A 25,709-nucleotide genomic window follows, 5' to 3' on the forward strand; every position below is an offset into this window, starting at 1 on the left:
GAGTTGTTTCTGGAATCCGCAGAAGAGGGCGTCTCACTGGCTCTGAGGCTGAGGCAGGAAAGGCAGATACTGCTGCTCTCTTTTGCTTTCATACTATTGAAATGCAGTGGGACACACTCAATAACCTGGCATGATTTCCCAGTGTCGACTGGGTGACATTTTAGGGGGCATACACTTTATAAATCACAATAGCTATGTTAGATTGACGGACGGCAATATGGTATTTCAATGTGCCATACTATGGGTAAGAAGCCCTGATGGTGCAGCAGTTAAGCGCCCAGTTACTAACCAAAAGGCTGGTGGCTTGAATCCACCTAGCAGCCCCATGGGAGAAAGACGTGACAATCTGCTCCCATAAAGATTACAGCCTAGAAAATCCTATAGGGCAGTTCTACTCTCTCACATGGGGTTGCTATGAGTTGAAAATCTACTCGATGGCAACAACATGGTTTTGCAGAGTAGCCAATTACCTGAGATACCCAGAGTGTTGGTAGGTGCCATTGAGTACAGTCCATGTGACAGAGTAGAACTGCCTCATAGGGTTTCCCAGGTTGTAATCTTTACGGGAGCAGACTGACAGGTCTTTCTCCAGTGGAGCTGCTAGGCGAGTCTGAACCGCCAAGCTTTCACTTAGCAGCCAAACGCTTAACTGTTGTGCCACCAGGGGTCCTTTGCAAAAATCATAATTTTTACTAAACATACAGAGTTTAAACATTTCTATAAGTCCTTTTAATCAAATACACACACTATTTATAAAATTCCCATGAAGTAATCAGTTTGAGAGTTAAAAAAAACTGGTCACATTTACATAATATTTAATATGACATAGATATTCCAATACAGGTACATATGCCTTATCAAAAATATCTTTAAAAGATTTACTTCTAAATGGACAAGGATCATGAAATCTCTCGTCCATAAAATTTCTTTTTAGATCCATCAGCCAGGAATTGAATCACAACTTCATAAATGCTAACTATATATAAAAATAGACAATTGAAAGTTTCTAATATTGCCACTGAAATTCACAATGTCAATCTTCAAAGTTCTCCTAAATAACAGCCTTTAATGTAATTCAAAGTTTCTCTGGGTTTAAGGGACCTTCACATCTAGCTTTTATGAGAAACACGAATCTTTTGTTCCCTATCTGGAGTAAGTAAAATAAATTACCAACAGCACCCTCAGAATTCTGAGCCTATGTCTCCAGAGGAAAAGAAAAACTCACAATTCCAGGTTGAATAAAACTGAGGTTAGTGGAGTAAGACTAGATTTGTATAAGACTGGGATCATAAGTCAGCCTTCTGAACTACAGTAAACCTGCAAACAGAAGCTTCAAAGGCTGTACAAAAGTGGTGTGTAACCAGTTATTCATGACACTTTTTCACTTCCTCAATCCTGCTTCCAAACATCACAGTACTGCCCAAACATTGCAGTTTCTGACATCTGGACATTTGATAAGAGTTATTTTCAGATAAAAAGAACCTTATTAATTCATTTAGGTAATTGGGGCCTTGCTGAACTCATGTAAAGTACAGGGCCTACCAAGCACTAAGTATACTCTTACAATGATACCTCCAATTTGTATTTAGGAAGTAACCAAGAAATACGAGAAATCATAAGGGGCTAATATTCTTGTACTGAAAGAAACTAAGATTTCTTGTAAAAGCAATGCTTCAATAAAGAGGTATAAGAAGTCAATAAAACTAATGCTTTATTTTATGTTGACCTTCCCACCTTGCATAGGGGATTATGTTATAGAGAGAAAGAATTAGCTGTCATTGCCATGAGAGACTTTGATTATCACAACAGTTCTTTGTAAAATAGAGTCTGGTTAGTAATCAGGAGTAAAAACAACAATGAAAAGATTATTTTGATGGTGTTAAGGGAAGAAATATTAAGATCTCTCTAGGAAGTTGTGTAAGACCAACTTCCTAATGAGTCCTAATGAGTACAGTTGTGGGGGAAAGAAAAGATGATAAAAAGAGAACCCAAGGGAACCCACGACACTTAAACTGCAAACGCCCAGTCAAAGCCACTTCCCCAAATTCTGAAAAAATACTAACCATATAATTCACCATTCTTCATTTGCCTTAACACCTCGGCAATCACTAAGTGTTTTCACTCTTGGAAATTAAAGTAAATAATGGCATTGCTTTATATCAGAATGATTTTAAGATGGGAAACAGGGAGATTAAATTCTCCCACATATAAGACTACCAGAAGTTAAGTATATAAACCTTGACACCCATTCACCTATGCCAAGCCTCCTCATAACTGGAAAGATGGGTAACTTAATGAGATCAAACAACTATTGAATAATTCTTCTGACCTGCAAAATGAGAACGAAGTAGTCTACAGGTTTGTTTCGCTGGTAGAGGTAGTATTCTGGGGCTTTCTTGTTCTTCTCATCATACTTCAGTTCCTGGATGACATTGGGGTGCTTTAGCAGCCTTAGAAGGATCTTCTCTGACATCTGGGATGGGCTAAATGCTTCTACTTCTATAGATATAAACACAACTTGATATTACACTTCAAATGGATAGAAAAAAATTATACTAGTAATTAAGGTCTTTAGATAAAGAGTATACTTGGAATCGAAGTGATACAATATGGATTAACAAGACTTCCATTTGGTGATCCACTGGGGGCAGATTACCTGGGCAAAATTAGAAAATACTGAATTCTCATATTTGTTTCCTTTAAATTTTCCTTTTCAATTTCAGTTCTCATAAAAATACCCCAATTTTCTGGTGGAGAAAAATAAATATCAACCAGAAGCACACTCCTTGACTGTCAGGATGCCCTTTAACAAGCCACAATAGTCTGACTGTCCAATGACAGCCAAAGGAAGAAGCAAGGATCAGGAAGCATCTAGTTGTGGGTTAGTATCAGGTGCACAGACACAGGGACTCCACATCTCATTCTCCCATTGCAACTATCCTGAGAAATTCTGGGAACAAAGGAAGGTAGAAATTGAGAACAGAAGCAAAGCACATGCACACATCAACATGCACTCCAGCTTGATAATAAAAAAAAAAAAGTAATGATCAATATTTACAAAGATGTCGATTTTGTTTGAAATAACAAAAACCAAAATTACCCACTTTTGGGTGCTAGACTGAAACCAGACTCTATGATAATCTCAGAGGATAATTAAATTGTAATTTTTAAATGATTAGGAATGATATCTCAGAATTAGGAAATAATAATAAACAAGTTAAAGATGCTGTTTGTTTTTTATTTAAAAAATTATATAATATATATGAAAATTATAAATTCTGTATTAGCTTCTGTGCCTCATTTGCATAATGAAATAAGAATACACCATAGATATTTTGGAAAATACAAAAAAAAGATAAAGAAGAAAATAAAAATTATTTACAAACCAACCATTCAGAAAGTCATTCTTAGCTATTTGGTGAGCATTTCTTTCCAGTACCTTACATAGGCACATGTACCTGTGTATATGTGTGTGTGTACACACAAAAACAAAATATACTCATATGGTACACACAGCTTTGTATCCTGTTTTTTCCCACTTTACCTTAAATTATGAGTATTTTCCCACGTTATAAATATTATACTGTGAGCATTCCCATGTCTCTGAAAACATGATCTTTAATGAGTACATAATATTCCATCATGTGGTTGCTGTTTGCCTTCTTTTAAAAATATTTTAGGTATACAGCATGCAGTTGAAAGGAATTAGCTGCCCATCTTGGACACAGACGTCTTCTAGAAGCCACTGGGTACTTCAGATTTTCTTACACTTCCCCTGATCAACAGAGCTCACCCTTCACCTAGAGAGCCATCTGGGGATGTGAGAAGGGTCAGTGAGTCTCTTAAGTCCATTCAACCTTGACCTCTCTGGAGCAGTCAGTGCCGGCTGGGTTGGTGGTTTTAATAATGTGAACGCTTGCCTTCTGAAATGGGCTCAAGTTAACAATCTGATTTGAAGAGACCATTGAGAAATCCATGTCAAAGTTCTTAGAATTTCTGATTTCATTAAAAGCATAAAAGATAAAGACTTAATTTTGAAAGTCTATTTTTCTTCTTCGCAAATCATAGCACCTGTGTTACAACTGATGTCCAACTGTTCTTCCAAGGCAAGCTGAAGAGAGAGTTACTTAACTGTCCAAACAATGAGGTGGTGTCTGGTTGGCACGTTAGCTTACTCCACCAGCTGGCTCTACCATGGGCTTAGCTGGAAGTAGACGACCTGACCTACTGTACACATGCAGTGTGGCACTAACATTCATCCTTACCTTTCAGACCAATTTTAAGTTACTGGTCCACCCCTGGTAAATGTCTCAGAGGGTTCATGCCGACACTGAACATAGGAGAGGAGAGAATTTAAAAAGAAAAAAACAAAACAAAACAAAAACAAAACAAAAAAACAAAACACAAAAGTGGCATTACTTATCACCCCATTTCCCAGTCTCCACCCCCAGCCCACCCCAGTCAGTGGTGGGTGAGAAACACAGCTCCAGGGTTGGTAGAGATTTCAAACTGTGATAAGCTGCACTTGCCTGTTGCTAGGAAACGGTGCATTGCCAAGAGAAGCTGTGGTGATATTTTAACCTTCATCTCGCTGTCTGTCTGTTTAAAGGCAGAAAAATCTTGCTTTCTTTCACGATGGGCAACTTTCTTTTTTGTTCTGTTATCAGCTGAGGGAGGAATGAGAAAAGAAAATAATATGGAAATGCATTGCTTTAGATCAGGGCTCTTGTCGAATGAAAAAGACAAAATATATTGGAGAGGCTAGACTCTCTCTCCAGATGCAAACACTCTACATACAAACACCACATGGAAAGGGGAAGGAAGACAGAATTCTCATCAAGTCAGCACAGCACAGTCATGACACAATCCAAAGTGATGACAGTAGCCTGGTTAGTATGAGCACACTTCATGAAGATTTTTGCAAAAGCCCTTTAATAAGTACATTACTGGCAGACTTGGGCAAAAACCCTCATAGAACTGAGACAACCACATGGCAAGAGGTTATGTAGCCTTGCAGTGCATACCACCACCCCCCCCAAAAAAAAAGTTGCCATCAAGTCAATTCTGATTCATGGCAATCCTGTGCGTGCAGAGTAGAACTGCACCCCGTAAGGTTTTCAAGGCTGTGACCTTTCGGAAGCAGATCACCAGGCCTTTCCTCTGAGGTACCACTGGGTGGGTTTGAACTTCTGGTTAGTAGTCGTGCACTTAACTGAATGCGCCACCCAGGGATTCCCTGGTGCACACACAGTATCGTGCTATCCAGTTCACACTCGAGTGATAAACAATCACTGTGCTACAGAGGACACAAGGTACATGTGTGTCCCTACCTTTAAGAGGCCCCAATCCTCTACTGGAAGAGAAAAAACAAACAGAACCCACAAAACAAAACAAAAAACAAGAAGACTTATTTCATAGAACAATATTTGAATATCCATTTGCTCATTTCTACCCCAGGCGATGAGATTCTCAAAATCAAGAAAATGTGAAGAAGACAATCTAGAACAAGGGTTGGCAAATTTCCTCTGTCAATGGCCAGACAGTAAATATTTTAAGCTTTGCAGGCTATACAGTCTCTGTAGCAACTACTCAACTCAGCTGCGGTAACAGCCACAGGCAATACATAAATGAGTAAGTGTGGCTGTGTTCCAATAAAACTTTATGGACGCTGAAACTTGAGTTTCACACAATCTTCACATGTCATGAAATATTATTCTTCTTTAGATTTTTTTTTTCTTCAAACATTTAAAAATGTGAAAAACCATTCTTCGCTCACAGGCCATACAAAAACAGGTGTTAGATGCTTGTGTGCTATAGTTTGCCGACCCCAGGAAGGTGTCTAATGCAAAACCAGTTTTCAAATATTTTTTCTGGATAAAGAATGATCAAGAAAAAAACCAGTTTAAGCCACAACCCCAACTGCTGGCCCCTTCCCAGGAATCATCACTGCATTACCATTTTCTGCCTAGATCAAAACAAACTGATTACTAGGTTTTTCCTGGGGAGAAAGTGATCACAAACTTATAATTTCCTTGTGCCTCAAATTCTTTTGAGAACTAGGCAGTATAAATCAATACACAATTTAAAAACAATTTTCTAATGGCAATGGCTGACATCATCTCTGATCATCTACGTAGATCAAAAACAGTTTCAAAAATAGGCCTGAAATCGCAAGTTCAGTACTTTGTGTCAGCAACTCCACTTAGGCAACAGCTTTGTATGAAATCAGTTTGATCAAGGCTTAAAAGAAGTTAAACTAACATTTATGTAGAATAGAAATGTAAACACAAAATCTCATAAATGTTGTAATTTTTTTTTCCTTATGATGAATACTACCCCTGGGAAAACACATAAACACACAGGCATACACTTGGTATTAAACAGTCACTTGTATGGAAGGATGAAAAGAATGTAAACACACAAATAACAATATTCTCTGTCATGAGACTTCTGATTACTCTCCAATTGTCACAAGGATAAAACAGACATTAAAGACTGCTCATGAAGAAAAAAAAGGAAACATTTTCAGAAGACAGTCATTAGCTAAACATAAAATTTATTCTTTTCGGGTACCTGGAAAACTTACTCAATTACAAAAGGAGGGACTGAATAAAATTGCTCTGCTTTGAACAAGGCAGGCTTTGTCCCCAGCCCCCCAGCTCATGGGAATAGTCCATTTTTCCCCTCCAAGACATGTTTTAGAGGCCAAACAGGAGAATCAGAGCCCAGATGCTCTTTCTCTAGGCCACCCCCCGGAGCCCCAAACATCTCAAGCTTTGGGGCATCTTTGGCATTATGAAAACCTTGAATCTTACACAGTTAAGAGTGAGGCTGAGGAAGACAGTTTAAGCTCTCCAGTCCAACTATCCGCTTGTGCACTTTGACGAGACAGAATGCGTGTTCAATGCTCAGCCCAGGTTCATGCTTATTTCTTGGGCAAATAAATTATGGACACTTACCTCCCCTTGCCCTGATCCAAGCTTCCTCCTCCCCCACCCAAAAGAAAGAAGGCAGAGAACACGAAAAACACATTCTTACTATGTACCCTACCCTGTCCTGCCTCCCCCCTCCCACCCCAGTAAAACCATAAACTTGTAAAATCACCTTTACCCTTGACCCATGAGTTCTGGAACAAGGAAATTTAAATACTTGTTTTCCATCAATTTAACAAATCTCACTAGCTTTTTAGGTACTTGAATTAGGAATGTGAGTAGAACAGAAATTTATGTGAAAATAATTAGCCTAGTTGTGTAAAACGAAAATTTTGTAAAGAATGATTCTTTACTCATGTCGCTAAATTTAACTGGTGGATATGGAGCAGACCTTTCTGGTCAGGGTAAGTAACATCCAGATCACTGGTTATAAGCAGCCAGTTTTTCAAGAAACAGTGCCACTTGACATTGCAGGATCTGCCTCTTCTTTCTCCCTCTGGTGAAGGGGTTGGTACACACTAATGGGTTGTACTATAAGCCACAGCCTACACACATTGTGCCTACACACACAGCCTCCAGGTACAATGTCAGAAGCAACACAACAAACAAGCAAAGGTTTGGGGAAATTGCACTCAGACAATGCTACTCACTGTATAAATCTGTTTCATCTAGGATCTCAGATTTGATGATTTCTTCAATCACATCTTCCAATGTGACAATTCCCAGAACTTCATAAAATGGATCCCCTTCTCCCTCATTGTTTACCCGCTGCACAATAGCCAGGTGAGATTTACCTTCAAAGAAAAGAAAACAAAGTTTAAGGTGGAATTTTCTGAATTTCCTGAATGAAGTCTTATATATGATTATGGTTTTTAAAAAAGTTACCAAAGTCTGAGTTTCAGCCTTTAAAAAGAGTATGGAAATATCACAAAAAAATGGACAAGTTCCACCAGCCATCAAAAGCAAGACAAATGAAGGCAGAAGAGTGTTATCGTCTGCATGCACTGTGCTGCATCATGGTTTCTTGCTTCCTGATGAACTTGGTCTTCAGTAATGTCAGCTCTTCCTCTGTAACCTTTCTAGCAACTGCCACTTCAGGAGAGCTGTTCTCAAAGTATGGTTCGTGGACGCCTAGAAGTCTCTAAGACCCTTTCAGGAGGTCAGTGAGGTCAACAAATTTTCATAATAATATTAAGATGCTATTTGCCTTTTTCACTGTGTGATAGTGCAAAAGCAATGTTGAGTAAAGCTGCTAGCACCTTAGCACAAATCAAGGCAGGGGCAGCAAGCTATGCTAGTGGTTCCTGTGGTCTCCACCACCACGCACAGTAAAAGGAAAAAAAAAGGAGATTCTCTTAAAAATGCCCTTGATGAAGCAGTAAAATTATTAATTTTATTAAATCTTGACCCTTGAGTATATATTTTGACATCTATGTGTCAAAATGAGAAGCACCATAAAACACTACTGTTATATTCTGAAGCATGACAGTTGTCTGAAGAAAAGCACTTGTGCAATTTTTTGAGTTGCAAGTTGAACTAGCTACTTTTTTTTTTATTATTATTAAACACCATTTTTATTTGAAAGAATGACGAACAGATAAACTGTGGTTATTAAGACTTGGGTATCTGGAAGATATTTTCTCAGAAATGAATGGAATGAGCCTGTCCCATCAAGGAAAACTGACAGCATTTGCTGTCAGTGATAAAATTGAGCTTTTAAGCAAAAATTAGAATTTGGAAAACTTGTATCTGCCAACATTAGCTTGACAGCCTCTCAATAATTAAAGACTTTCCTGATGAGATAGGCGATAATATGAAAATGTGACTTTTCTGATGTGGTATAATGAAATGTGTCAACGTTTTCAAGATCTGAATAATTCAGTGAACCAATATTTTCCAAATGACTACTGCAGCCTGTTACAAAATTATGTGTGGGTAAATGGTCCATTCCGAGTACAAGACAGACCACTGGATTTTTTTTTTTTAATTGTGCTTTAAGTGAACGTTTACAGCTCTAGTTGCTCATACAAAAATTTACCCCTATAATGTGTCAGCATACTCTTCCTTTCTACCTCAGATTTCCCATGTCCATTCAACTAGCTCCTGTCCCTTTCTGCCTTTTCATCTTACCTCTGGACAGGAGCTGCCCATTTAGTCTCATGTATCTACTTGAACTAAGAAGCACACTCTTCACGAGTATCATTTTATGTCTTAATAGTCCAGTCTATTATTTGTCTGAAGAGCTGGCTTCGGGAATGGTTTTAGTTTTGGCTTAACAGAGAGTACGGGGGCCATGTCCTCTGGGGTTCCTCCAGTCTCAGTCAGACCATTAAGTCTGGTCTTTTTACATGAATTTGAGTTCTGCACCCCACTTTTTTCCTGCTCTGTCAGGGACTCTCTGTTGTGTTCCCTGTCTGGGCGGTCATTGGTGGTAGCCAGGCACCACCTAGCTCTTCTGGTGTCAGGCCGATGGAGTTGCTGGTTTATATGGCCCTTATTGTTTCTTGGGTTAATATTCCCTCTGTGTCTTTGGTGTTCTTTATTCTCCTTTGCTCCAGGTGGGCTGAAGCCAATTGATACATCTTAGATGGCCACTTGCAAGCTTTTAAGACCCCAGAGACCACTGAACAAAGTGGGACACAGAACATTTTCTTAATAAACTTTGTTATACCAACTGACCTAGATGTCCCCTGAAGCCATGGTCCCCAGGCCCCCACCCCTGCTACTCTGTCCTTCAAAGAGTTTGGTTGTATTCAGGAAACTTCTTAGCTTTTGGTTTAGTCCAGCTGTGCTGACTTCCCCTGTATTATGTGTTGTCCTTCCCTTCACCTAAGGTAATTCTTGTCTACTTTAGTGAATACCCCTCTCCCTCCCTCCCCACCCTCGTAACCACCAAATAATGTTTTCTTCTATGTTTAAACCTTTTCTTGAGTTCTTATAATAGTGGTCTCATATAATATTCGTCCTTTTGCGACTGACTAATTTCACTCAGCATAATGCCTTCCAGATTCATCCATGTTATGAGATGTTTCACAGATTCATTCGTTGCAGAGTATTCCAAAGAATTTTTTTTAAATAAAGTTTTTATTTTGGGATAATTTTAGAATTACAGAATAGTTGCAAAGATAGTACAGAGAGTTCCTGTATACCCCTCACCCAGTAGTTAACATCTTACATTATCGATATATTTGTCAAAACTAAGAAATTGACACTTTTACATTACGAGTAAGTAAACTCCAGGCTTTCACTGTTTCCTCCGTTAATGCTCTCTTTCTGTTCCAGGGTCCAATCCAGGATACCACATTGCACTTAGTTATCATGTCTCCTTAGTCTCCTCAGACTGTCATGGTTTCTCAGTCTTGTTTTCCATGACTTTGGCATGAAATCCTTAAAATTCAACAAGTATTAGCCAGGTATCCTGTAGAATACCTCCAATATGGGTTTGTCTGATGTTTTCCTCATGATTAGACTGGGGCTATGAGTTTTCTAGTTACATCATTTCAAGGGGTACATGATATCCATGTAACGTCATTGATGATATTCACCTTTATCATTTGGTTAAGGTAGTATCTGCCATATTTCTCCACTGTTAAGTTACTATTTTCTTTTCTATAACTCTATTCTTTGGAAGCAAGTCACTAAGTCCAGGCCACCCTCAAGGAAAGTGGAAGGTAGGGTAGAAATTAGGCTCTTCCTCCTAGAAGAAGTATCTACATATATTATTTGGAATTATTCCACAAAATTTTTTCAGATCAATGGATTTTAAGGTAACAGAGTGCCAAAGTTCATTAGCATGGTTTCAGATTCTACACTGCAACTAACCTTTAAGAAACTACCACTTGTGGAATTTCAGTGTAGTATCAAAGGAGAGTATCCACAATCGTCTAAAACAGCTATTAAAATAATCCTCCCTTTTCCAAATACATATCTGTGTGAGGCCAGCTTTTCTTTATACTTCAGTCAAAATAGTATATCTCAACAGACTGAACACAGAGTTAGGCATGGGGATCCTGCTGTCATCTATTAAGCTAGATAAAACAATGACATTTGTTAATTTTTTTTTGTTTTGGAAAATAGTTTTATAAAATTATGTTATTTATGTTAATATATAATGGATTTATTATTGTTTTACGAAAAACCAAAACCAAACCCAGTGCCGTCAAGTCGATCCTGACTCATAGCGACCCCACAGGACAGAGCAGAACTGCCCCATAGAGTTTCCAAGGAGCGCCTTGTGGATTCGAACTGCCGACCCTTTGGTTAGCAGCCATAGCGCTTAACCACTACGCCACCAGGGTTTCCTGTTTTACGAATATGAGTTAATAAATATATATGTTTTAAACTGCCCAGTTTTAATTTCAAATACAGTAAATATCAAAAGATATAACCCACATAAACAAAAGCTCTAGGACCCTCTATTTTTTAAGAGTTTAAAGGGATCCTAAGACAAAAAGTTTAAAAGCTGCTGCTTGAGGAGATAGATGGCCAGGAAGGCAGGGGATGAGCAGAGGATTCGAAGTCAAATAGTCCTGGACTTGAATTCTAGCAGGGCCACTTTTTAGCCACTTACTAGCTGTGTGACTATGAGTAAACTACATAACTTTCTGAGCCTCAGTCTCCTCATCTTTAAAACCAGGCTAATAATAATTGCTACCAAAGAGGGCTATTGTGAAGATCAGAGATAATGTCGGTACCTAACAAAGACAGTGTCTGGTATTCAGTGGGAGCTCAATAAATGATAACTCTTATTGTTTTATTAATACTGTTCCTCATTTCTAAGGCACCATCAACTTATTACCAGCTTAGTCAGCGGGAAAAAATCCTCACTATGCAATGCACAATATAGGAGAAGTCAGTACAACTTGACCCAGGCAAAGTCAAAAAAGCTTCCTAGATACATTCAAACACCTTGAGGGACTCAGTTACAGGGGCTGAGGCCTGGGGATTGTGGTCTCGGGGACATCTAGGTCAATTGGCATAACAGTTCATAAAGAAAATGTTCTACCTTCTACTCTGATGAGTAGCACCTGGGGTCTTAAAAGCTTTCAAGTGGCCATCTAAGATGTATCTATTTATCCCATCCCATCTGGAGCAAAGGAGAATGAAAAAAACGAAAGAAACAAGGAGAATATTGGTCCAAAGGACTAATGGACCACATGAACCACAGCCTCCACCAGCCTGAGCCCAGAAGAACTAGCTGGTGCCCAGTGGTACCGCTGACTGCTCTGACAGGGATCACAATACAGTGTCCTGGAAGAGTAGGAGAAAAATGTAGAACAAAATTCAAATTCACACACAAAAGAGACCAGACTTACTAGTCTGACAGATACTAGAGAAACCCCTGAGACTACATGGCCCCCGGACACCCTGCTACCTCAAAACTAAACCAATCCCAAAGTCCACGTTTCAGCCAAAAATTAGACAGGCCTGTTACACAAACAATAACACATGTGAGGAAAGCGCTTCTTAGTTCAACCAAGTATACTGGACCAAATGGACAACACCTGCCCAAAAGCAAAGATGAGAAGACAGAAAGGGACAGGAAAACTGGACAAATGGACATGGGGAATCCAGGGCATAAAGGGAAAGGGAAAGAGTGCTGACACATTGCGGGGATTGCAACCAATGTTACAAAACAATTTGTGTATTAGTTTTTGAATGAGAAACTAATTGCGCTGCCAACTTTCACCTAAAGCACAATTAAAAAAAAAAAAACATTAATTGTACACGATGACTAAACGATGCATTTCAATTTGAGAAAGATCTTTTTAAATATTACATGCATCATTCAAACTCCAATATTGATTCCTTCCAACCTAAGACATGTGAAGCACCTAAAACATATCCGTAAATTAAGCTGGAAGAGCCCTGGTAGCATAGTGGTTAAGAGCTTGGTGGCTAACCAAAAGGACGGCAGTTCGCATTCACTAGCCACTCCTTGGAAGCCCTATGGGGCATTTCTACTCTGTCTTACAAGGTCGTTAAGAGTGGGAATTGACAGCAACAGGTTTAGACATGATCTGGAAACTTGATGATCAGTTAACACACTATTTTTTTAAATGGCAGAGGTTTCTTTCTTTTCCTTTTTTTTTGGGGGGGGGTCCTTTAAATAAAGTTTACTTAAAACTTCAAGTTGGGTGAGTTCACCCAGATACAACCAGCCAGCCAAACTAAAAATATTCTCAGTAGGCCAGGTCTGATGAAGTTCCCAGCACTCACTTAGAAACTAGCTTTGGTCCTGTATATTTACAGGCCCTTTTCTAAACTCTGCAGTCTTAAGTCCGTTTAGGCTCTGCCTCAGACCCCTTTATAGGCACCAATGTCTGGAAGCCTAGACATTTAGATTGTTAGACAATTAGGCATCCTAACAATTTTCATCCCTAGCCTGCTCATGCTCAAAGAATGAAAATATTTTGAACAAATTAGACTGGGGGGAAACTTATCAGCAATAGCTATAAACACTCTAGCAGGTCAAGTCAATTCTAGTCTAGTCCATGCAGTCCGGTAAGTTTCTCACATCTGCTTTCCCAAGGACCCAGCATAAGCAGTTAAAAATTCTTGGTGAATGCTGTCTGTCGAAAGTTAAATTCTTTTGCTATTCCCAGCTTGTGATCATTTAAAAGGAATTTTCCAAAGCAAGGTCTAATATTAGACTCAAAATGAAGTTTCCATTCCACTGAGGCGCTATTCTCACCAAAGTAACTACCGCATAATCAGATTGTCTTGGAGCAATTCGTTTAAATGCAGATGGACATACTTGAAATACCAGCTCCACAGCACCAAGGGATCTGACTGGAAAGGGCCTTGCTCCAGGAGAAATTATTTAGACTGCAAATTATTAAATATCTTTAGATAATGAATGCCTGTTTTTTTCAGAGTTCACTTGTAGCCATTCACACCCTTCTCCCCTCCAGTGTTAGAAACTTCTGCATCTACTAGAGAACCACATTCTTCTAGCTTTACAATTCCTGGTGAGAAGTCCTGTTTGCTGAACCTTCTTCCCTGCGCACAGTGAGACAGGTGACACCCCTTGCCCTGCTCGATGCTTTCGGAGAACCGCGACACAGTGCACCTTTCCTGCTTAACCATCCACTGAGGGAGGGAGTTCAGTCTTTAGGCCCCATCAAGGGATCAATCCCAAGCAAAATGTAAATCATTTTTCAGTACAGAAATTTAAAAACTGAGCTGAACTAGGGCCTTTCTTAACCTGAGCCCTCGAGCAATACAGTCAGGATTGAAAGGAGAAAGGCGACTTTGGGAAAACTGTCCATGAACTCACGGATTCCTAACTTACAAAGAGAAAAATAAAAGTATAGCAATCATTAGAATACAAAATTGCAGGCATTAAGTAACACTAAAGCTTTTTAATAAACTTGACAAACTGTATATAGAACAAATAAGTTGCTACCATGATTAAGGCTTGGAGACAGCCCTTTTGGCTAGATGTAAGGTCTTGCAATATCCTAGTAGCTTTGGACTCTCCTGAAACTTAAACCTCTAGCCTCTCTCCTGCTAGTCTGGTCCTAGATATGGAGGAAAAAGGAGTCAATAAGCCAATGGAAAGGTTGCTGGTTCAAACCCACCCAGCGACTCCTCAGAAGAAAGACCTGGCAATCTGCTTCCGTAAAGATTAAAAAAGTAAAGACTACCCAGCCCAGAAAACCCTATGGGGCAGCTCTATTCTGTCACAGGGCATCGCTATGAGTCGAAATCGGCTCCACAGCACCTAACAACAACAAGAAGCCAGGCCTAAGAGAATCTAAGCAGGTCTGTTTTCAGAGTACAGAACATTCAGAATATGAATACCTCTGAGTTCAAATTATGAAATAATAACTTAGATTGTTTCTATTTCTGTAACTACTATGTGCTCAAGGCAGGGCACTTGCACAGATGAAGTTACAGGAACCATATCTTCATTGTGAAAGGGGCTAAATAACTAAAATAATCTATTCAAAGTAATACTGAGATCAACTTTCTGCCGCTGCCTGCTTCCGCTGCTCCCCAAATCCTTATTTGCACATTCTCCGTGGATTGGTAAACCAGCCCAGAGTGGTGGAGGGTTACCACATTTGCATATTTTAACCACACCACCCTTCTAGGCTCAAACTGTTAATGACAGATACCATCTGTATTTTGACAAGAATAATCAACAGGATAGTGATTATGCTGACAAAAAAAAAAAAAAAAAATTTTATTTTTTATTTTTTTTATGGGTACCTGTAACTGCCTGAGGAAAATATGAACTCTCTGGCTATCATACAAGATTGGTGTCAATGAGGTGACACGGAACAAGAGACTAACTGAAATGGTTGAGGAAGTAAGCCAAGAGAGCGGACGAAGAAGAGCAGAATTAAGAACAACTTGGCACAGCTGTACTAATAAAAAAGTGACATACAGTAGTCAAAAAGGCTTAATGTTGTGTGCACAAGGCAAACAGAGCCTGTAGGGTCCTAAAATGCCACTCAAACAGCAGGAAGAAAGCAAACAGAAGATTCGATAATGAGAGAGTCAAGCCAACACTTTACACTCACCATTACTGCTGTGTTGCACAACTTACAGGGGGCACCATTAGCGTAGCATGCAGGGTCCAATAGTTCCCTGATGTGATGCCCTGATGCTCTCACTAACCAAGGACAGGACAATGAAACCATTTGATATGTCTTTATTGATTTATTTTTTGTTTTTTAATTTTATTGTGCTTTAGGTGAAAGTTTACAGTTCAAGTTAGTTTCTCATTCATAAATTTATACATCTATTGTTTTGTGACATTGGTTGCAACCCCCACAATGTGACAGCACTCTCCCCGTTTCCACCCCAGGTTTCCTGGCTCCATTCGTCCAGTTTTCCTGCTTTCTCATCTTGCTTTTGGCCAGGTGTTGCCCATTAAGTTTTGTATATTTGATTGAACTAAGATGCACATTCCTCACGTGTTTATTATTTGTTTTATAGGCCTGTCTAATCTTTGTCTGGATATGTCTTTGTTTTTAAAGAACTTCCAATGTATCTAACCTAGAAATTATAGTAATAACTCAGTAAGTAGGAATAAATTAAGTTCCTAAGAGGGAGTTCTATAAAATTGGTAATTAAAAAAAATAATAAATGCACTACAAATCAGAATTTAGGTCCCCCTACATGGACCTAAATTAGATGAAGCTTGTATTTTTAATGGTCATTTCTTAAATTCCCCCAAGGAAATCAGTTTGCATATTAATAGTCAGTCGATACACTTTAAATAGCATATAATTAGAAGTGGATTTAGTCTGATTTCGCAAAAGCAAATGAACTGATCAAGTGAGATAATGTATGTGAACGTAATTTTAAGTCATAAAATACCATACTATATAAGTATCAGCGAATTACAGATGCACCATTTTCGTCTATTCAGTCGATAAATATTAACAGAATGCCTACTATGTGCCAGGCCCATATCACAGGGATCAAAACAAATCATTGTCCCTCAAGGGGCTTACATTCTAGGGGGAGACGGACAGTAAGAGAAACAGACAATGAAAAGGCATGTCAAACTGTGTTAAATGTGCTACGGAGAAGAGACTAGTAGGGGCAAGATGATATGTAATATAGGATGGTCAGAGAGAAAGACTTCCCTAATAAGGTGACATCTGCGCAAAGCTGAAGGACTGGAAGGAGTCAAGCAATGCAGATACGGGGCTGGCTAGGATGTTCTAGGTAGAGGGAACAGTAGAGGGAGAGGTTTGATGTGCTCGAGAAAAAGCAAGGAGGCCAGTGTGGCTGAACAGAGTGAGCAAGAGGGAAACGGGTAAAGATGAAGGGTGTGTGGGGGTGGGGAGGCAGGACAGATCATGTAACCATCGTGAAAACCAGCTTTTACTCTGCATGAGACAGCAAGTCATTGGAAAGCTCTGATCAGAAGAGTGAGTGACATGATCTGTGTATGTTGTAAAATGGTCACTCTGGCTGCTGTGTCGAGAAAAGGCTTGGCAGCTGGTAGAAGGTGGGTGGCAGCAGGGAAGGAAACCCAGCTGAGAGCTAACTCAGTAATCCAAATGAGAGACAATGCTGGCTTGGACAGGATGATATTATTGAAGGCAATGAGGAGACTTCTCACCATCCCCCCCCCCTTTTTTAAAATAATTTTTACTGTACTTTAAGTGAAAGTTTACAAATCAAGTCAGTCTCTCACACAAAAACCCACATACACCTTGCTACACACTCCCAATTACTCTCCCTCTACTGAGACACCCCGCTCTCTCCCTCCGCTCTCTCTTTTCGTGTCCATTTCGCCAGCTTCTAACCCCCTCCACCCTCTCATCTCCCCTCCAGGCAGGAGACACCAACATAGTCTCCAGTGTCCGCCTGATCCAAGAAGCTCACTCCTCACCAGCATCCCTCTCCAACCCACTGTCCAGTCCAATCCCTGTGATCCTATAAATCATACCCCGTATAGTGTGGGAGATTCATCCACATTGTTGTATGAATCATGATTTGTTCTTTCTTGTCCCTGTGCAGTCAATGTACGAATTTACCATAATTTATCTATTTTCCCATTAATGAATATTTGAATTATTGTAGTTTTGGGCTATTATGAATAAAGCTGTATGAACATCTTGCACATGTCTTTTAGAGAACAAATGCACTAATTTCTCTTGGGTATATACCTAGGAACGGGATTACCAGGTCATAAAAACCCGCTGCCTTCGAGTTGATTCCGACTCATAGAGACCCTACAGGACCGAGTAGAACTGCTCCATACCGTTTCCAAGGAGCACCTGGTGGATCCAAACTTCCGACCTTGTGGTTAGCAGACGTAGCTCTTAACCACTATGCTACCAGGGTTTCCACACTAGGTCACAGGGCAGGTGCATATTTAGCTTTAGCAGATATTAACAGTTTCCCAAAGTGGTTGTACCAATTTATACTCTTACCAGCAATGTCTGAGAGTTCCAGTTGCTTCACATCCTGGCCAACCTGGTACTGTCAGTCTTCTTCATTTGAGCTCACTTATGTGCACTCTCTCTCTTTCTCACTCTTCACCTCCAATGAATTGTTAAATCCTGTGACTCAAGGCTCTTTTAAATGTACTCCTTCAAATCACGTAACTATATTTTTTGGATAAACTTGCTACCTGTATTACACATCCATGCTTTTCCAGCCATATGCCCTTGTTTATTCTGTTTCTTTTGCCTTCAATACCCTTCTTCTGGTGAGTCGTAATTCTCAGAACACATGCTCCAAATCTCTCTTAAGATATGTATGATTGTCTACTTCATATTTTAATTATCGGTTAGGCATACCTTATCCTTCTTGCAAGTAGCAACGGCATCTTATCCACTTTTTTATTGCTCACAGCATCCAGCATATTTCTTCTACCATAGTAGGGGGCCCACAAATGTCTGTCTGCTTAGAGAATGGAGTGAAGACGGGTTATCAGTCATGGGCTAAAATCATCGAAGACTCTGTAAAAGTGAGTGTCCTAGAATGTGTGTGGCATCATGAGGACTGGGAAAGAGAAGAGAGAATACTTGGGTGAAATCGAAAGCAAGAAGAATATAAAAGTCCTCCTCATGGATTCCTTGAGTTAGGGAGGTTAGAAGGAGGAACCTCTCTTGGAGGCAAAAGGGGAAAGGTGCTGTGAGGGGAAAGCCAAGGTTCAGCTAAGTAAAGAGTCAGGATGTCATGGATGACCTGCAAGTGAAAGTGAAGAAAAGGGAGGAGAGGCTGGGCAAGGAGCAGGGGATAGTAACAGGCAGTGATGGGAGAAATGGCTTAGTTGGTTAAGCAGACTTCAGGTTCCAAAAGGAATACAGCCCTACTACATGTGGCCTCTTCTGTAAGGTCTCCTCTTCCTTAACCCCAATCCCTTCTTCCCCTCTTTTGTTTCTTAATTGTGGTGAGTTTACATAAAGCAAAAAAATGGCTGACTTGACCTTAAAAAAAAATTTTTTTTTATTGCGCATTAAGTGAAAGTTCACAAATCAAGTCAGTCTCTCATATAAAAATTTATATATGCCTTGCTATGTACTCCTGGAAACCCTGATGGGATAGTGGTTAAGTGCTACGGCTGCTAACCAAAAGGTCGGCAGTTCAAATCCACCAGGGGCTCCTTGGAAACTCTATGGGGCAATTCTACTCTGTCCTAAAGGGTTGCTATGAGTCGGAATCGACTCGACGGCAATGGGTTTGGTTTTTTGGGTTATGTACTCCTAGTTGCTCTCCCCGTAATGAGACAGCATACTCCTCCTCTCCACCCTGTATTCCCTGTGTCCATTCAGCCAGCTTCTGTCCGTCTCTGCTCTCTCATCTCCCCTCCAGGCAGGAGCTGCCACATAGTCTCATGTGTCTACTTGAGCCAAGCTCACTCCTCTCCAGTCCAATTCCTGTCTGAGGAGTTGGCTTTGGGAATGGTTCCAGTCGTGGGCTAACAGAAGGTCTGAGGACCATGACCTCCGGGATCCTTCTAGTCTCAGTCATCAACATTTTTTACATGTACAACCAGTGACAATTACTTCCATTATGTCGTACAATCATCACCACTATCCATTTCCAAATTTTTCCATGACGCTTATCAGAAGTTCAATGCCCCCGAAGCAATGACTCCCTCTTTCCCCTTCCCTCCTATTCCTGGTAACCATTAATAGGCTTTGGTCTCTATACACCTGCCTATTCTAGATAGTTCATTTAAGTGGGATCATATAATATCTGCCCTTTTGTGACTGACTGATTTCCCTTGGCATAATGTTTTCAAGGTTCATCTAAGTTGTAGCACGTATCAGGACTTTATTTCTCTTTCTAGTAGGGTAGTACTCCATTATATATATGCACCACGCTTTGTTTATCCATTCATCTGTTGATGGACATTTAGGTTGTTTCCACCTTCTGCTATTATGAATAGTGCTGCAATAAACATTGGTCTTTTCAACCTCTTCTCTTGGTTGACCGCAGGTCCCTAAAGGATAGAGAGATCACATGGTGGTCTAGCAACATATTATCTCAAGGTGATTGAGTGGCAGTACAGTTTGGAATAAGGGAAGCGATTCTCTTACTATATTTAGCCATACCTGGAATACTACTACGTTCAGGTCTGGGCCATGCATTTTACAAGAGACAAACTGAAACGCATACAGAAGGGAATCACCAAGATGCTGAAAGATGTATAAACTAAGTCACACAAGGCACAATTAAACAAGATACTCTACTAGAAGAGAAACATGGGCAAAGATAACAGCAGTTTTCAAATATCTGAAATGAAAAGCAATCACTTGGTTCTTACGCCTCCTCAGCCCAGCAACTTGTTACCTGCACACTTGTACCTCAATTTAGCACACCGGTAATTGTCTTCTTGATTATAAACTCCTTGCTGACAAGGGCCTCTGTTTTACTCATCTTACTATTACCCTTCATCCCCATCCCCTACCAAGTCTAGTACAATATACCTAACACAAAACAAGCCTTCAGAGTTGCCAAAGTGAAGGCCAATGCTATCAGGTGGATGAAAGCTTAGCTCTATTCTCTATAGTTATTTCCTGAAGGCTGAACAAAAATTCATGGTTAGAGGTCAAGAGAAGGTAAATTTTATCTTAATATATAAAAGAAAATGCTAATAATGATAAAAGCCATTTAAACAGGGCTGGGTCGCCTTGCTCTGTGTGTCAGCAAACTCCCATCACTGGTAATATTTAAGCAGATGCTGCCAATGACACTGTAGGGGAAGCTGGACTGAATGACCTCTGAGGTCCCTTGCAATTCAAGAATGTTAGGATTCTAAGATCCTGCTAAATGTAAATGGCAACAAGCAGCAATTTTGCTCGTCAGCTTCCAGTTCTTAAGGGGGAACCAGGAATAGTGGCAAGAGAACAAAAAAATCCCACTAAATATCCTACCAGAAGCTCAAAAAAATGTAAAATCAAGCTCAGCCCTAGAAAATAAGCTCTGCCTCCTAAGCTTCCTGTCTCTATCCCAGTATCATCCTAGTCAGCAGGAAATCTCCAAACTGTTCCTGACTCCTCTTCTTTAATGCCTAGGAAAACCAGTTGCTGTCAAGTTGATTCCAACTCATGGTAACCCCATATGTGTTAGAGTAGAACTGTGCATCAAAGGGTTTTCAATGGCTGATTTTTTGGAAGTAGGTCACCAGGCCTTTCTTCAAAGACACCTCTGGCTGGACTTGAACCTCCGACCTTTCAATTAAACAGCTGAGAGCATTAACTGTTTGCACCACCCAGGGATTCCCTAATCCTTAGTACCAGATTCCAAATCCTGTTGATTCTTTCCCCACCACAACTCATGTCCATCCTCATGTGTCTCCCACCCTAGGCTCATTACTTTGCTCCTAAATTATCAAATTATTTTATCTGGTCTGCCTATTCCAATCTCTTCTCTACTCCTGTATACACAAAGATAAAACTTAATAAACCACAACACGATCATATCATTCTACTGCTCAAAAGTGCTTAAATTTCCCATCAACTATGAAATTAAGGAGACAACTTTTTTTTTTTTAAATTGTGCTTTAGGTGAAAGTTTACAGCTCGAGTTAATTTCTCCTACAAAAATTTATACACATATTTTTATGTGACACTAGCTGCAGTTCCTATAATGTGACAGCACACTCCCCCTTTCCACCCCAGGTATCCTGTGTCCATCCAACCAGCTCGTAGCCCTTCCTGCCTTCAGACAGCAGCCACCCATTTGGTCTCACGTATCTGCTTGAACTAATACGCACACTCTTTACAAGTATTACTTTATGTTTTATAGCCCAGTCTAATCTTTGTCTGAAGAGTGGGCTTTGGGAATGGTTTTAGTTCTGGGTTAACAGGGCATCTGGGGGCCATGGTTTCAGGGGTTCCTGTGGTCTCAGTCAGACCATTAAGTCTCATCTTCTTACCAGAATTTGAGTTCTGTTCCCCAGTTTTCTCCTGCACCATCAGAGACTGTCTGTTGTGTTCCCTGTTAGGGCAGTTATTGATGGTAACCAGGCACCATCTAGTTCTTCTGGTCTCAGGCTGATGGAGTCTCTGGTTTATGTGGCCCTTTCTGTCTCTTGGAAACCCTGGTGGTGTAGTGGTTAAGTGCTACAGCTGCTAACCAAAGGGTCAGCCATTCAAATCCACCAGGTGCTCCTTGGAAACTCTGTGGGCAAGTTCTACTCTGTCCTATAGGGTCCCTATGAGTCAGAATTGACTTGACACCAACAGGTTTGGTTTTTGTTTTTGTTTTCTGTCTCTTGGGCTAATATTTTCCTCATGTCTTTGCTGTTCTTCATTCTTAAGGAGAAAACTTCTTAGAGTTGTGTTCAAAGGCCATCATCTCTTGGTCCCTCCCAATTCCTCAGTCCTTTGATCTCCATACTCCCCTATCTTTACTCTCACAGTTCAGCCAATCAGATGACCTGATTTTCTTCAATCATGACCTCCACAGTTCCACTTGTCCCTTCATCTGCTCTCCTCACCATCTTGATCCTTTTTAACTCTTTTTAATGTTGCCTGTAATTTATAACTCAACTCAAAATATCTTTAACAAGAAGCCTTTTCTATTGTCCAAAGGTAGAAACTGTCTTTTATACTACTAAACTCCCATAACATTATCTGAATTTCTCTTAAGGCATCTATCTGTTACTTTCTGCCTTATAATTAAGGTTTGTGATCTTCTCCTCTGCTAGACTGAAAGCTCCTTGTTTCTCACTTATCTCCCACACAGCATAGGTAGGAAGGAGCCTGTCCTCAGGGGAAGCGGGCAGCCATCGCAGTACTCCACCCACCTCACTCGCTGCCTGTCTTAGTTATCTAGCAAACAGATGGCTTTAACAAACATAAAGTTATTTTTTCACAGTTTAGGAGGCCAGAAGTCCAAATTCAGGATGCTGGATCTAGGGGAAGGCTTTCTTTCTCTGTTGGCTCTGGAGGAAGGTTCTTGTCTCTTAGCTTCCGCTCCTGGGTGATCTTCATTTGGCTTGGCATCTCTCTTCCCCCGTCTCTGCTTGCTAGCTTGTGTTTAATCTCTTTTATATCTCAAAAGAGATTTGCTCAAGATAAACCCTATACTAATTCTGTCTCATCAACATAACAAAGACAACCCATTCCCAAATGGAATTATAACCACAGGCATAGAGGTTGGGATTTACAACACATATTTTTGGGACACACAGTTCAATCTATGGCACTGCCCTGCCACAGCCACACCTGGATTCTAGGAGTGCATTGGTCTCTACCCCCACATTAGTCTCAATAGAAGGCAGGTCCATTCCCTATCCGTTTCCTCCTCAATTCAACAGCTGCAAAATTAAAATAAAATACAGCCTGGATTACAAGCCACATAACACAAACACAATCATTTTCTTGCAGATTTTTTTTAAATGAATACAAGGATGAATTCTTATTATGTCTTGCACGTCTTCTACTAACATGGTGATAGAGCTAGTATTATAATATGAGCTACAATGGTTAAACTTGCTTAAGAACATGCAATGCGATTTCATTTAGAGCACTATCACCTAACTACTTCAGTACTATTTAAAGCTAAAATGAAAACAAAACAATAAACTCCATGTTAAAAAAAAAAAAAGTGCTTATTTTACCTTACCATCCCCACCAGAGCTAAGTACATTTTTTCCAATTGAATTTTCCCACCATAAAATACACCAGAAAAATGTGACACAGATCTTAAAATAGTCCTATGTAAACAATACATGAGTATATATATAGAAGCATTTGCTGTATATAGAAATCACTGGTTTTAAGAGCTGATAACTGTTGCTATTCTAGGAGACAAAAGCCCCTTTTTACCAAAAGCTTTACTACTTTCACAAATTCCAATGGCCCACTGGTAAGAGTCTGGCCAAAATCTCCCTAGCAGGACAGCTCCTTCACTCTAGGCATGCAGGGGTCATCTCAGCCATCAACGACATCACTTCCAGTTAGGCCTGAACTACCATGTCCACCATTGAGGTCTACCGGGGTGGAATATGGAATGATGGTTTCCTAAAGTGTAAAATTTTTTTGGAAAGGATAGGGGTTTATTTGATACAGACGATATCTCCTAATAAGATCATTTCCTGGATAGAACCCCGAATTTATTGACTAATTTAGTAGCTATAATAGCTTTCACAGAAACCATTAGTAGTGTAATTCAAGATACACACCAAAAGGTAAAAAGTGCTTAGGGTCCAAGAGTGTCCTGTTCAATGTTACAGATACATTGTTAAGAAGCCCAGGTCCATAGTGGTTATACAACACAGTGAATGTAATAATGCCATAGAATTGCACTAAAAGGGCAAGTTTTTTGTTATACATATTTTATCACAATAAAATTTTAAAAAGAAAAGAGGAAGCAGCAGCAGCCCAGGCCTACTTTTATGTATACCATTTGAACCTTTCCATACCCAGCACAGTACATTCAATATCTAACACACTGTAGGTGTTTAAATATTTGCTGAATAGGATCAAATGAATATCCTGAGAGTGAAACATGTCAGTGGTCTTAACTGCATTTTACAGAAAAGGAAACTTAATTTGAGTGGTTATAAGACTTGTCCAAAACCAATGGCTAGTAAATGATAGAGCCTGATAAAATAAACCAGGTCTTTTGGTTCCCAATTTAAGTACACTCAATTGTGACCTACAATTTTTCCTTTAGGCAAACGTTCTTCCACTCATCAAATATATATCATGGATATATGTTGGTTGTTTTTATATTCCCACCACAGTGCTAAGTGTATATAGATATCTGTCTCCTTAAAAAGAAGATTGTTTTTTTAAAAAGTGAATTAGAAAATGATTATTCACATTATAAAAATGTATTCTTTGGTTTGCAAAATAGATCCTTTTTTTAAAATTAAGTTTTTATTTTGAAATAATTGTACATTCACATGAAGTTGTAAGAAATATCAGAGAAAATCTGAGTACTTTTACCCAGTTCCCTCCCAATGGTAACATCTTGCAAAACGGAATCACAATATCACAATCAGAATATTCGCATCGATACTGTCAAGGTACAACACATTTTCATAAGGATCCCTCCTGTTGCCTTTTTCTATACCCACTCCCACTCTCACAAAAGAGACCATTTTAATAGCTTCTCTGGTGAAATAAGCACTTAGTCTTCTATTGGCGGTGGCTCTTAAGCTCTAGTTTTTAAGTTTAAACAAGTACTAAAACGCTCACAAAATGGCAGCCAATAGTAACGCATTTTTCAGCCAACAAAAATTTGTTTTACAAACAACTTTGGAAAAACCCAAGATTGGGGTCCAACCCTAATAAGATGAGTTAGTCATCCTTCCTTGGTTGAGGCACACAGGGGAAAGTTAGATAACTGAACCCTAAGATAGGGCTATTTTTAGAGAGCAGCAGAGACATCGGCCTTGATTTACCAAATGTCTGCAGAGGCATCTCTCGGCAGTATTATTTTCTTCTTTGGTTTCTCACAATATGATGAATTTTTCTTTTTTAAAAAAAATTGAGGTGAAATTCACAAAACATACCATTAACCATTCTTAAGTATACAATCCAGGGACATTTAGCGTATTTACAATGTCGTGCGGCTACCAGCTCTTTCTAGTTTCAAAACTTTCATCACCCCATTAAAAACACCAATAACCATTAAGTAATCCCTCCCCATTCCCTCCTGTTCCCATTGCCTGGTAACCTCGAATCTGCTGTATGTCTCTATGGATTTGCCTGTTCTGGAGGCATCATATTGTGATGGTTTTCTGACATATCAACTTGCATAGGTGACAGTCCCCATTAACTCAATTAAACTCTAATCTAGGTACTACTGTGAAGGGATTTTGCAGACGTAATTAAA

At 39.7% G+C, this 25,709-nt stretch overlaps 1 protein-coding gene across 6 annotated transcripts in view; it reads right to left on the reverse strand.

The window, feature by feature from the left end:
* The window catches only part of CNNM2 (cyclin and CBS domain divalent metal cation transport mediator 2), a 176,152-nt gene that overhangs the window by 26,954 nt on the left and 123,489 nt on the right, over nt 1–25,709 (reverse strand). For 3 of the 6 annotated variants that reach the window (XM_064269368.1, XM_064269362.1, XM_064269363.1), the window contains exons 2-4: nt 7,583–7,726; nt 4,530–4,667; nt 2,330–2,499 (exon numbers count right to left, since the gene is read on the reverse strand). In XM_064269368.1, coding sequence (XP_064125438.1) covers nt 2,330–2,499; nt 4,530–4,667; nt 7,583–7,726 — 452 coding nt within the window. Of the gene's footprint in view, nt 1–2,329; nt 2,500–4,285; nt 4,331–4,529; nt 4,668–7,582; nt 7,727–18,205; nt 18,309–25,709 lie in introns of those variants that run through there. The other 3 variants (XM_064269364.1, XM_064269365.1, XR_010318068.1) reach the window with 3 other exon arrangements.

Source organism: Loxodonta africana, chromosome 16 (assembly GCF_030014295.1).
Source record: "Loxodonta africana isolate mLoxAfr1 chromosome 16, mLoxAfr1.hap2, whole genome shotgun sequence".
NCBI classification, from domain to species: domain Eukaryota; kingdom Metazoa; phylum Chordata; class Mammalia; order Proboscidea; family Elephantidae; genus Loxodonta; species Loxodonta africana.